This window comes from Podarcis raffonei, chromosome 6, assembly GCF_027172205.1.
Source record: "Podarcis raffonei isolate rPodRaf1 chromosome 6, rPodRaf1.pri, whole genome shotgun sequence".
Taxonomy (NCBI): Eukaryota; Metazoa; Chordata; class Lepidosauria; order Squamata; family Lacertidae; genus Podarcis; species Podarcis raffonei.
This window is the reverse complement of record NC_070607.1, coordinates 20,126,629-20,140,395: the sequence shown is the minus strand read 5'-3', so window position 1 is coordinate 20,140,395 and position 13,767 is coordinate 20,126,629. Positions and strand designations below refer to the sequence as shown.

General features: G+C 40.7%; 1 protein-coding gene across 3 annotated transcripts in view; it reads right to left on the bottom strand.

Moving 5' to 3' along the window:
• Positions 1 to 13,767, bottom strand: part of CAMSAP2 (calmodulin regulated spectrin associated protein family member 2) — a 77,113-nt gene that overhangs the window by 27,402 nt on the left and 35,944 nt on the right. For all 3 annotated transcript variants that reach the window (XM_053391510.1, XM_053391511.1, XM_053391513.1), the window contains 2 exons: positions 4,791 to 4,952; positions 4,348 to 4,431 (listed from right to left, as the gene is read on the bottom strand). In XM_053391510.1, coding sequence (XP_053247485.1) covers positions 4,348 to 4,431; positions 4,791 to 4,952 — 246 coding nt within the window. The remainder of the gene's footprint in view (positions 1 to 4,347; positions 4,432 to 4,790; positions 4,953 to 13,767) is intronic.

Here is a 13,767-nt window from a genome sequence, read left to right as displayed (position 1 = left end):
TCTACCTAGGTAATTAATTCAGTATTAGAATTCATGACATCGGATTATCAAAGAAGCAGCAACACATGAACCTAAGGATTACATAGCAGTACTCCTAAATGTGCCTATTTATTGTGGTCAGAAACTGCTATGTTAAAATATCCAATGCCACTTGGTAACATGATTAAAGTGTAAGATTTAAAACTTTTTTAAAAAAGAACATAGTTTTGCCCTGGACTATGTTCGTAGTGACAAAAAACATAATAAAAAGCATTCTGGGCAACAATACAAGTCATGGAGAAAACACACAAGCAGCAGTAATATGAGGTAGGTGTTAATTGGTGAGAATAGTAAATCTATAATAAGAAGACCATGATCCAGAAAGATGTATGAACGGTATGTGTGGAAGTGTGTGAAATTTTCTGTGTATTTTAATCCCAGAATTTGCTGCTCTGAGACTCCCATGTCTTTTGAAAAGCAATTTAGGGAACTGGCACAAAAGATTCTTAACTGAGAAATTCTGCTTATGCGTTCAGGCTATCTTCTTTCTTAAAGTAACCCTTTAGATAAATATTTTTAAACTTCGCTCTTAAAAAGAGAAGCACGAGGGTTCTATGGAGGCAGTTTCTGAGAGAAAAACAGGTATCAAGAGAAATCTGGTTGCATGGATGAGTGAAGTATGTGAGCATCTTCGGATCGTGGCCAAAAGAAGCCCATAAATCAGGTGTGGGGAACCTTTGGACCTCTAGATATGGCTGAAATACAACTCCTATCACCCCAGGTCATTGGACATGTTTGTGCAGGCTGGTGGAAGGTGTTGTTCAGCAACATGTGGAGGGCTGAAGGTTCCCCACAACTGGCATAAGTGATGTTGAAGTTTATTGGATCAAAAGATTGTGCTGGTGGTGAATGCCAGCCCCCCACCCCCCAAATAACAGCAAACTGTGTGTGTTTTGCTTTTAAAAGTACATTCAACTGAAGATTCCATATTGTGTTTCTACAGAAGATGATTGGAACTGGCTTTGATATTTTTAGCTAGAGGCCTTTTTTGATACATAAACTGAAATGTACAATTTCTGTAAATGTTCATGCAAAAGGTGTCACTGTAAGATTTACACACACACAAATACGATATTCACACATGTTTCTGAGCAACAAACATTTGCACTGTGCCAGATACAAGTTTTGCAGGGCACTTGGGCAAGACAATCCCATTCCCTGAGAAGGTCCACGTCCTCCTCACCATGGCTGCCTATTCCCTTCCCCACTCCCTCTGAGCCTAATCTGTACAACTGTCTAGATGTAGAATAAGGCAAGTAGAGGGTGCTGCTGTGTCTCCTCACTTTTTGCTGCAGCTCAGCTGCTTGATGCTCAAGTGGCATCTAAGGGTGTCTAGTTCCATCTTTGCTTGGTGCAACAGTTGTGGCCCTTCTGAGATAAGGAGTTGCCTACCATGGACTACTGCAATATATTCTGCATGTGGTGCTTTGGAAGAGTGTGTCTGGGCAACAGTACAGTAGTTGAGCTCTTAACTGGTGCCAATAGACCATAAGAGGCTAATCAGAAATGTGCAGTTTTGATTAATGTTGAGTTTCCAACCCAATTCAAAGTGGTGGCTTTGAGCTTTAAGCTCTGCAAAGTCTTGGCTATAATATTTGAAGAAATACCTCTTCCATGCTGGGCCCTGCCCCATCATGGCTTTGAGTGCCCTCCTCACCATCTGAAATGTGGCAAGATGCCACCTAAACTGGACATTCTTGGTGATAGCACTCTTTGCTGCAGCTATCCCTACCCAAGGAGATCTACCTAGCTGACTCCCTTTTATCTTTAGGAAGACTTCCTGTCAAATATGGCCTACTTATTATATGTTAGAAAATAAATTGTAAGTGTATTTTACTTGACTGGACTGCTAAAATAACTGCATGTTACCTTTCCCCTACGGGTAGGATGATTCCAAATGAACTAAATGGACATTATTATAAACCAAATTTACACAAGATTTAACTTGGCTCCATCTCCCACTTTGTCATTTTTAAGCTCATTTAATACAACACCACTGTGAAATTGATTTTAAGATGACAAAACTATTATTAAAGCTTCCTTGATATTATCCTGGGATTACATTGCTGTAATGAAGTTGCTTGAAACTCATAACCTTGCAGACAAATTAGTGCAGCTTTCTGCATGAATAAGAGTAGCATTAGCACAAACCATCACTTCAGTAGCCAATGGCAACAACCAAACCAATAGCTTAATCAGGCTTCCAACTTTAAAAATATGAATGTTCCATTATATGAAAGATAAAGGGAGGAGGAAGCACAACTTCCACAAGTCCCCAACCACTGGCCGTGCTGGCTGAAATACCTGCCTCCAACAACTGCAGAAAGCAGCTCTGCAGTTCTTTCCAATTTGGGCAGAGAGGGGTGAAAAATTACAAATCCAAGTGAAGGTTAAAGCCACGACAAGGTCCTCCAATCACAGTATCACAGTGTATGTGGGGGACGGGGAGGTATAAATCTATGAACTGGTGTGACTTAACACACTAGTGTTTCTTAACCTGACCCAGTTCTGAGTCAGTTAATTACAGTCTCCAGTGAAGCAAATAATTTAGCTCCCCCATACACAATGAAAACAAACTGGGGACAGGGGGAGGACAGGGCAGAAAAAGGGAGACCAAAGTCATCAGAAGTGACAGCTGCAATTATGTGCCTATGTCAGCAACTTTAGGAAAACTGGTGCAAAACCTAATGTGATGGCTGCACAGCTGTGAGTGGCACAGTTTAGGAGAGAGCAAGGAAGGGCAGCACACATCCTCTTGAGATGGAGGAATCCTTGGATCCCAAGAGAAGACCACATTTGAAGACTGCAAATATGAAGAATCAAAGGACTGACATGGGTGTCCATGGGTGATGCCAGTGTTTGCCACAAAGTGTAACTCATCATGCACAACTCTTTAAGCATCCGCATATGTGCTAGGGAACCACTGACTCAATCAAGCACCCAGGTGCTATGAATGACTCTGAGAAATGCTGGTGTAACAAGCCACTATCATATCTGCTGGGTAAGCTGTGATGCACCCCAAGTGCAATAAGGGAAAATTTATAAACTCTTTAGATTACTTGGTAATTTAGCTCTGGTGAAAGAGTTTAGCATCATTTAAATACTTGAGTTAAAAAACACAAACACTTGAAGTTACAATTCTCTGTGGAAAGAGAAGTCACCACACTCTTTTATATTTCATATAAAAGCCATTTTAATTAATAGGGGCAGCTAAAGAACTCAAATGGGTACAGCTGATTGGTTCTGATTGCATGCAATTCCCTTTAGCTTCCCTATTCCTACAACAACTCATTTCACTTCTTTCACTAGTTTGAAAGAGAACTTGTCCAAGAGTAATAATCTAGGGCAATTGAAAAGCAGGTATGGCAAGGAAATATCTACCTTCAGCACAATATTTAATAATAAACGTATCACTTTATCTGTTTTGTGTAAATATACAAACTCCTCTAGCACCTTAGAAGCTAACAACTTTAATGGGAAATAGTCTTTCTAAGAAAGAGCTTACTTCAGATGGAATTTTAAATGCATCTTTGAATTAAATGTAAACATTTTTAATGCAAATAAATAATGCAAATAGCAGCTGTTGAGAGGTGGAGTTGGAAAACTGATATTGCAACAGGTGGGGAAGGACAGTTTAACACTTTCCTCCTCTGCCATGGTCATGATGGAAGTTGTTCCTTTGAAGCTATTTGTATTGGAAGAAAATGTCCCATTGAATACGTGGTTGATCAGAGTAATTTAAAAATGAAAGTTCTCTATGGGGGGAAGCCACATCATTCTGCAGCTACTGCCAAAAAACACTAAGCCCAAACCTAGGACCAGCCCCACCAATATTTCCTGAAGGGCATGTATGACTCCTGTTCACAGAGGACAGCCTCTGTTCTCATTAGCACACTATCACAAAGGCCTAATTACATTAGGTTTTAGGGCTGGGCTGAAAGTTGGGCTGTGCAGAGGGTGGCCACTCTCGATATGCTACATTCTGCTCTCATTAGGGCAACATTTTGAGCTGAATCTATAGCACACACAGAGCAAAGGGTTTTTTGCCTACCCCTACATTGTTTTCAGTAACAGTGTTTTGTGGTTCCTTTGTACCAAATGCAAAATTTCTGCTCAGTTTCTCCCAGAATTTCCCCTGACATCACCAAAACGGAGCCAGGTAAGCAAAATAAGTCTAAATGAAACTCTGATGTTTAAGTCTGTATTCAAAAAGCAATTTTACACCTCTTGGAAAATATATTTCAAAAAGGAAAGTTGGTTGCAACTGTACTGGGATGTTTGTTATGCTAGTGCATTTCTTAGACATACCTTTTGACCTCCTGGAGTTTCCACACTATGATGTTCTTTTAGTTTTTGCTCCTGCTCCATGATGTCTTTTAGGTGCTCGTTTACCTAAAATGACAAAAAGAAGGCCTTCAATGAATTTTGCACTCTCTCTGAGATGAAAAGGACAACTAATTTAATACTTTTTGCGTGTAAAAAAGACATATTGACATAATTTCAATATGTAATGAAACATAAATATTTTCAAGATAGTACAGTTTGATTTTTTATTATTATTATTATTATTATTATTATTATTATTATTATTATTATTATTTATACCGCCCTCCATCTGAAGATCACAGGGCAGTTTACAATATAAAAACACAAAATACATACCATAATTACAAACAATAACAATAACCCCCCACATGATCATCTTAGGAAAACAAATATCCTATGAAGAGTGTATTTGTAGTATGTCTTACCTTATTTATCCAAAACATGACAGCATCTTCTATGTCATAGGGCAGATCCGTAGCTTGGAAGAAGGAAGAATACTGCTGCACACACGCAATCACCTTCTCAACACTGATCATTTCGACCGTATACGCCATCATAAGGGTGTCAATCATTGCCAAATGAGCACTCTGCAAAGAGATGTTAACACAGGTATTTTGAGACTACTTGTCTACAAAAATTAAACCACTGCTTTTTCTTTTCTTAAGCAGATGTGTATCTGAAGGACGTCATTCGCTTAAGGCAAAAAAGTATTATTTTTTGCAAGGTGAATGGTCTGAAAATATATTTTAATCAACTGGAAGCACATCTAAAAGCACAAAGATAAAAGACCGTAAGATCTCCCTCAAATGATTTAGCAAAGAGTGCCAATATGAAACTCTTTCCAGCGGCTACCTATAGAAGAGGCTCTTTAGGGGTTTTTTACCCTTGCTTCTTGCCTCGACCTCGCTTCAAGTACATGGATCGCGTAAAATGTAGTAATTTCTAATGTGGTTATGACAGTAAAGTGATTGGGGGGGTGAGGCAGCTCCTTGCCAAGGGCACAAGGGACCCTAAGCATGCCTCTGTCCCTGTGCAACTTGCTTCCTGAGACCAATTCACAAAGACATCATTATGTCTCCGCCATGCCAGTCCAACAGGACTGTCGATTTCTTAGCCCATTTAGAAGAGGGACATGGAACCTGAGACACTTCAGTTATTCACAACTTCCATGCTCCCTGACCTCTGACAATGCTGGAGTGGGGGGGGGGGTCCCACAACATCTGGAGGGTCACAGACTCCCCCACTCTGATTTAGATATTCGATTTGTACAATCTTGTGTACACACAGCTTCTTTGGAGACCTGTGGATTGACTAAGTCAGAGCAAAAGGATGGGATGCAACCCTCTGCTCAACCTTTTCTCCCACCATCAATTATTGCAGGTTTCCACTTTTAAATATTTAATGCAAAAGGTTTTTTTGTTTTTAAAGAAACAAACACAAAGCTGCAATTGGATCGTCTGTAGTTAGGCTTGACTTGATCTGCCAAATAATCTCCAAAATCTCCTGTAATTACTGCTTACTTTGTGCGAATTCCAGAAGCTTCAGCCATGCTGGAGATTTAGGTCTGCATGGTAAGAAGCTTATTGAGTCTTGAAGTACAATTATTCTCAAGCACCATAGCTAATGCTTCCTCTGTTTGCCGCATGCTATTTGGGAATTAAATCGCTTTGCACAGAAGAATCTTGTTCAAACATTCATTCACACAATCTTTGTCACAGTACACATAGGGTAAAGGTTTGCCAGGTCTTCTCTGCAGTACACATGGTAAAGGTACACTTACATTAAAAGGTGTTAACAAATTAGCTCTGAAGGCTTTATTTCAAAACAAGACAATACTCATTTGAGTCAAGGCAATCCAAATTCAACTATATAGGACCTTATACTATGATCTGCAAGTTACAATTAACTAGATATTTTAACTGAGCATTACTACCATAACATTTTTTAAAATGGTTGTTTATATAATTTCAAAGCAGATTATGTCTGATATTTAAATCTTTTTGTAAATTTCTTTTGCAACTACAGCATTCTTTACAAGCTACTTAAAATTCAGGTATCTGAAATTACATTTTTGTTTCTATTTCTCTTTATATTGTTTTATCTAAAACAACATTCCTACAGATATTAATATGTCAAATATCGGGGGGGGGGGCAACATTCCTCAAGAAGTGTAGAAGAATGCAAGTACAGTTGTACCTTGGAAGTTGAACAGAAGTCCGTTCGACTTCCAAAATGTTCGGAAACCAAAGCGCGGCTTCTGATTGGCAGCAGGAAGCTCCTGCAGCCAATCGGAAGCCGTGGAAGCCTCGTCGGACGTTCAGCTTCCAAAAATAGTTCACAAACCAGAACAGTCACTTCCAGGTTTGCAGTGTCCAGGAGCCAAAACATTCAATAACTAAGCTGTTAGAAAAACAAGGTACAACTGCACATATCACACACACCGCTTTATTGCGGTCCATAGATCCAAAATACACAGTACAACAATACCATATATCAACAGTTATTAAGGTGTAAGATCAGCCTTGCTAGCCAACAGAGGAGCTTTAGCTTCTTGTCCTTTTGGCTAAGATCAAGTGCAGTACATATTACAACTACAACATAAAATGATGGATGTATATGGTCACAGGAGATCCTAGCCTCATAGGAGGAAAAGATCTAACCACACAACACTTTAACTGTTGTTGAGACTGGAGCCTGCAAGGGATGCTGAATCTGAAGCTTAAAGGGTTATTAAGCAGTGATGTAGCCTATATAACTCCAAGTTTTGTCTAACAGGTGGGAACCATGACAGGCGTGGCTAATCTGCAGTACTCCAAATATAGTTCGGTTCCAATTTGCATCAGCCCCAGATGGCACAGCCCATGATCAGAGATGATGGGAACTGGGGGCCGCTAGGGGCGCATTGGAAGATGGCTGACAATTCCATCTTTCCGGCTCACACGAGGCAATTAAGAGGCTGATATGGGAGTACGCAGCCTCCCTCGTTACCCCAAGGATATGGGGAACACTGCCTTGCCTGCGGTTGCCATAAATCACCCCCAGAATCGAAAGAAGGGGGTGACGGCACTAGGCACACAGCCCTCGTGGGAGATGGCTCTCCCTGAAGCTGTCTCTAATCACGCGCCTGGTTGCAGGAGCTCAAAATAAACAATTAGAGAGAAGCAAATGCACATACTTTGAGTGAAGATCGGGAGATAAGACTGCTAATTAAAATGATCTCCGTGAAGTGGAGCGACAGGCTAGATTCAACAATAAATCAAGAAGAAGATTCATCAAAAGATTGGTATGTCGGAGCGGGACTAAAAAGGGGGGGGGGCTTTTCCTTTTTTTTAAATCTTATGTGAGTACCCAATAACCCTCCCCCCAAGAAAGAACCGTTGCAATTACTGATTGCAAGCAGGATGTTTAAGAACTGTGTGGAAATAAATTACTAATCAAAGACATGGCTTGTGGGAACATCGGGAAAGGAATGGAAGTTCTTTGTGATGCAGTTTAAAAAGAGATTTGTTACGGCAGGCCTGGCCACAGGATGATCAAGGGGGAGGAGGACCATGGTTTGTTATTATACCGGACTGTGAGTTTGACCTGGCAGGGCCCCCTGAGAAAATTGAGGAGAGACTGGCAGGCCTGTGGAAATTAACAGACAGACTTTGGGAATGTTTTGTACGGAGGTGCGGAAATGGCGTCTGTCTATTCTGATATGGCTCTTGGAGGAGTGTAAAATTCACACAGGATATAACAATGTTTGTTTTCAACCCGCTTGTGGAGACTACTAGAGATCACAAAGAGGAATATATGATAACAACAAGAAGATGAGGAAAATACTTCAGGATGAGAAAGTAACAAAGAGAAGATTGAACAGAACTGTGAATAATATTTGGACTGAACTGTGTACATTAAAGCAGCAGTAAGAGAGATATTTGGATCCCTTTCTGAGCTCGAAGCATGGGTACCCCCAACAAAAATTTAAAAAATTGGCTGTGTAATTTGGAATTAATGTGATTTGATTGGCCTGTTAATAAAAATTATTTGGAAAAAAAAGAGATGATGGGAGCTGGAATTCCATTACATCTGAAGAGCCACAGGTTAGCCACCACTGAACTATGGAGTAAAAAACCAAATGGCTTATTGCATAGCAACAAGCTGCAGGGGTAATCAGGTAAGACCTTCCACTGATGGGGATTCTGGTGCTGCTCCTCTTTCTTGCCAGAAACCTGTGTCTCTTCCAGCCTCGACTCTAGTTGTGGGTGGTGTGGTAGGGCACTTGGTGTGATGCTCACTTGACCTCTGGGCTCTTTACAGGAAGTGGAGGTATAAGGCACAACTGAAGTCCGCACAGTGCAATTGCAGCAACAACTGGTCATATGTTAACTTAGCATGAGGCAAGTAACCACTTGCTTAGGTTTTTTTGCCAGCATTCTCCTCACCACCTGGCAGCAACATCTTGCTATGCTTTTCCATCTGATCAGAAATCCAGGAGAGTGAAGGTGTGGTTCTTTTGGCCATTTGGCTGAATAGCTCGCCAAGTGGCTACTTGCCTCACTAACTGCTTTCTCCCCAGAATAAACCTAGGCACACCCAAGAAAGAAAAAGAAGAGAGAATACACATTATATTTCTAAATGCTTTCGGGGGGGGGGGGGAATTGCACTGCAAAATCGTATGAGATCATGGCAACCAAAATGGCTGTCGTGCTCTCACGATTAAAAAAATGGGATGTCCTGGTCTGGGACACTTGCAAGGTATGCAATCCCCTACCCTGCTCTTTCCTGTATTTTGCCAGACCAAAGGTGGCAACCCTACCCAGACGGTTATTGTGAGGATAAAATGGGGAGGGGAAGAACCATGCATGTGACCATGAGATCTCTGCAGGAAAAGTGGGGTATAAATGTAATGTATGAATCATAATAAATGTTAGATGCAGAAAAATCTCGCATGTGTACACATTAAATTATCTGTATGTGCAAATGAAAGAGCTATGTGGATAAATGCCTATGCATCTGTTTTCTTGCACAAGATTGCCTCTAGGGAACATTTGTTCTTGAAGGTCAATATAAAGATAAAGCATAAGTAGTCTGGATAATGCTGTAGCTGGCATTTTGTGAGTGCCACTTGCGTTTCATCTTCACAAAAGACGAAAAACGCATTATGTGGGCCACCCTCAATTTTTAAAGACTGAACTAGTGAGTGGGGATATTTGTACTACAAAGGGGCTTATTATGGTCAGTTGAGTCCAAGTGGGTGGTATCCTAAGTTACCAAATCATTCAAGCTTCATAAACAGAAAGCCTTCCTAATAAAGTAGCCAATTTGGCAATTATTTCTATCAGTCAATTAAATATTTCCCCTCCCGATACCACCACCAGGAACACCAAATAACAATAAGCATGAAGTTACACACACACTGAAAAATGTGGTGTTCTATAATCAACAATAAAAAACCCAAAGAGTCAAATTCCACTCCTGCAAAAGATTAATTGCAGAACTTGCATGTTGACAGATTCACAGGAATTCCATTTAGCAAGAAGGGTAATTACACTATTATTTAAGTCCCATGGAATTATTTTGTACACAGTGCCAAGTTTTGAAATCTTATTTTTTTATTTATGTTGCTTGCAATCTTCTCCATGAAGCATACAATTACTGGAAATAGAAAATGTCTATTTTTAATTTAGAATGAGATTCCCTAGATCAGGCTGGGGAAACTGTAGCCCTCCTGATGTTGGTGGACTGCAAGCATCCCTGACCACTGGCCATGCTGTCTGGGGCTGATGGACACTGGAGTCCAAAAACATCCAGAATGCCATTCATTATTCTATAGCTTGACCAATCTAGCAGTGCATTAAGTACAACGATGCATGTTTAACTCAACATTTTTTTTCTACACTAGGGGCTGCACCCCTGCTTGCTTCACTTGCCAGCCACACCTACCCTCCACTCCACCCCCAAACCTAGCCAACCCACCCTAAGACCTTGGCAAAAAAACCTTTATACTGGGCAGCAGCCAAGTAGGTTGAAGAGTTGGCCAACGTGCAGTGGCAGAAAGCGAGTGGCTTGCTCTTCCTTTGCCCACCTTGGGCATTCCCTCCTGTCTCTGAAGTCAGCACAGGGAGCAGGCTGGGCATAGCCTAAGAATTGGGTGGATATCCCTAGGCATTCTCCCTAACCCTACATGCTACTGACACATGCAATGCCTGGGATGCAGTGGCATCAATGGCAGCAAGGGATCTGCAGGCTGGCTAGCTAATTGCCACTTCTGACCACCTTTCTCGTTACTGTGCTGCTCCTTCTGTATCTGATTTGGCCATTTGTGATGCAGAACTCCAGGTCACCCAGGGAAGAAGAAGGTGGCCAGGGGAATCTGGCCTTTCCCCGTGCACCCAGGCCTTCCTTTAACACTCTCCAAATCATTTTTTTCCATTGTCACCTGCTGTTTGCTTCTTACCCAGCTTGTATGGGAGAAAAAGGCCCACTTACTTGCCCACTCTCCCCTATGTATGCACACTCACTCTGTCACCAGTGTGACAATGGACCATATAGCAAATCTAGTACAGAGAAATTTCCTGCCCCAAATAATAAGATTACAGCAATATAACAACATCAATGATTAAACAGACCATTTATTAACAATCAAGTCAAATGTTGGGCCGTAGCTCCAACTTTCTTATATAAACAAGTCACTAATCTTAGCCCTCTTGGTTATATAACCATTGATAATATCAACTTTTGAGATCAGCTGAGTTGGCTATTACTAAAAACTAAAGGGACCCCTGACCATTAGGTCCGTCGTGACCGACTCTGGGGTTGTGACGCTCATCTCGCTTTATTGGCCGAGGGAGCCGGCGTACAGCTTCCAGGTCATGTAGCCAGCATGACTAAGCCACTTCTGGCGAACCAGAGCAGCGCACGGAAACGCCGTTTACCTTCCCACCGGAGCGGTACCTATTTATCTACTTGCACTTTGACGTGCTTTCGAACTGCTAGGTTGGCAGGAGCAGGGACCGAGCACTGTGGGGTTTAACCCACAGTGCCATTGTAGGTCAATTTCTGAGTATAACTTAGTCAGATATTACCCAACATGTTGCTGGTTTCACCTTTTGAATTAAAGAACCACTGTCTCCCTTTCATAAAATTTCATTTTGAAATACTATCCTCTTACTTCTAGATAGTTTTAAAGCAAATTTGATCCTGCTAGAAGATAACCATAAGGGCCAAATATTTGATTCACCTATCTTTGCTGTTCTCCTATTTCTCTGATGAAATCAAGCGTCCAGGTTTAGGGAGATAACTGTGCCTTCCACTTTTCCTCATTATGTTTCAAGCAATTTCCTTCCCAACCCACTTTCAGTATCAGATCCAGGCTGGGGATAAAATTGCTTGAAGCATGAGATCACACAGCAAGGCAGAGCAAGAGACATGGTAGGATCTGGCTGTTCTCAGCACGGGCCCTATTTCATGTTTTAAAAAGAGATTTGTCCCCAGCTATGAATGTGATTGAGTGGTCAGACACATTAACACATATATTGGTGGCACAGAATGCAGATGTTTAGTTGAGAAAAACGGATCTACCAGAAAGTTCATTGCTGGGAAATTTTTTGAACTAGGCGCAACATGGCTCATAGCAGATGTTATAAGTTGTGCGTGTTTTGTTTCTCAATTTGATCCTTTTACACGGTTTTGCATATATAGTGGTATTTTATGCATTGTGACTTGCAGTTATTTTTACTGATCATAGTTTAGTAATTATTTATTGTAATTCTTAAGAGTGAATTTCTGTTTAATTGTCATTTGCTGATGTTTTGAGAGTTAATTTTATTGTGTACTGTTATATTCTAATAGATTATTGAATATTACTTTTTGGCATAAGTCATTCCATTTTAAAGTTATGTTTTATTATGAATTTTTGTATTGGATCAGATTATTGTAAGGTGTGTGTCCTTTGTTGTGTATTTTGTTACTGTACACTTCCTTGTGTATAGTAATATAGAAAGATGATATACAAATTAGAAGTGGAATGGAATGGAATTCTCTTAAAACAGTAACAGCCAAGGTTACTCCTGAGAGATCCTGCAAAAATTTTGCAGAGCACAAAAAAGCATAATGGGGTGTGTGTAAAAAGACCTTTAATATTTTATACAATTTTATACACTATCAAGCTTCAGGCACATATGCTCATGTGTCAGAAAACTGGAAAGAAGCATTTTGTTTTTCCTTCTCTTGTATCTCAGTAACTTTTATACACTGGCTTAATTTGTAAGTGAGTCTAGTATGAGAAGACTAGATCTGATAAATGTACTATTGGGAATTATGTCACATTCCAGATGATTGCTTAGCTGGCATATAATTATAAGCAGCAACCTGATTATACTTTGTAAAAAGCATTAGAGTTATGTCACTGCCACTTAAGCATGCTAAGTAACCTGAAGAAATTAAGCAGGTCTCCATAATGGCATCTAGAAGTTTAAGTTGCAGAGTTTTTTAAATCATTGCAAACTTTTAAAAAGTAATAGGAATAATGGAATTTCAAGTAGTCATCAGCGGGAAAAGTTTGAGAACCACTGCTTTATGATGTTCAAATGTTTCATATTCATTCTCTCAGACATCCCAGCTATCAGTCTGCATAGTAGGTCAGTATAACGGTCCTCACATTATAGGTTTGGTGGCCAATCCAAGAGAGAATAGCTTGCATTGATATCACTAAGTGGCCTTGAGAAGAGGTGAATCAAAGATTTCTCTGCTCACAATATTAGTCAGGCACCTGGAAGTGGTTCTAAGGTGGCCAGGGAAGCATTTGAGACAATCCAATATTAAATTAAAGATGAAATGCTTTTCAGTGGCCTGGCTCCATCTACATCATGGTTTCCCAAATTTTGGGTCTCCTGCAGTTTTTGGACTACAACTTCCATCATCCCTAGCTAGCAGGACCAGTGGTCAGGGGTGATAGGAACGGTAGTCCAAAAACAGCTGGAGACCCAAGCTTGGGAAACGCTGATCTACATCAATACTTTGATGAGAATGAGTTACTGAAGGAGTTTCACATTACGCAGAAGGAAATTAGCAAGTGTCGCACATGCATGATTGTGGCTTGCCTGAGAATCCTCAAAAAGTGACCCCTCAAAGAATCAGTATCCGTGAATTGAAACTGCCACGCACAATCCCCTGTGGGCTTTTGTTCCACTTTAGTACATGTTAATCCACTGCATGAGGTGGAAAACCACTCGCAGATACTGTTGGCCTTGTTGCTATGCCAGTTTAGCACCACCCTAGATGCTTTTAATTGCATTTTTACAAACATGCTGTGAACCACCTGAATGAAGATTGTGGGCCACTGGCTGCCCACGGGCCACAATTTGGGAAACCCTGCTTTCGTGTATGCAAGGATGCAAAGGAGACAGTCTATTTTAT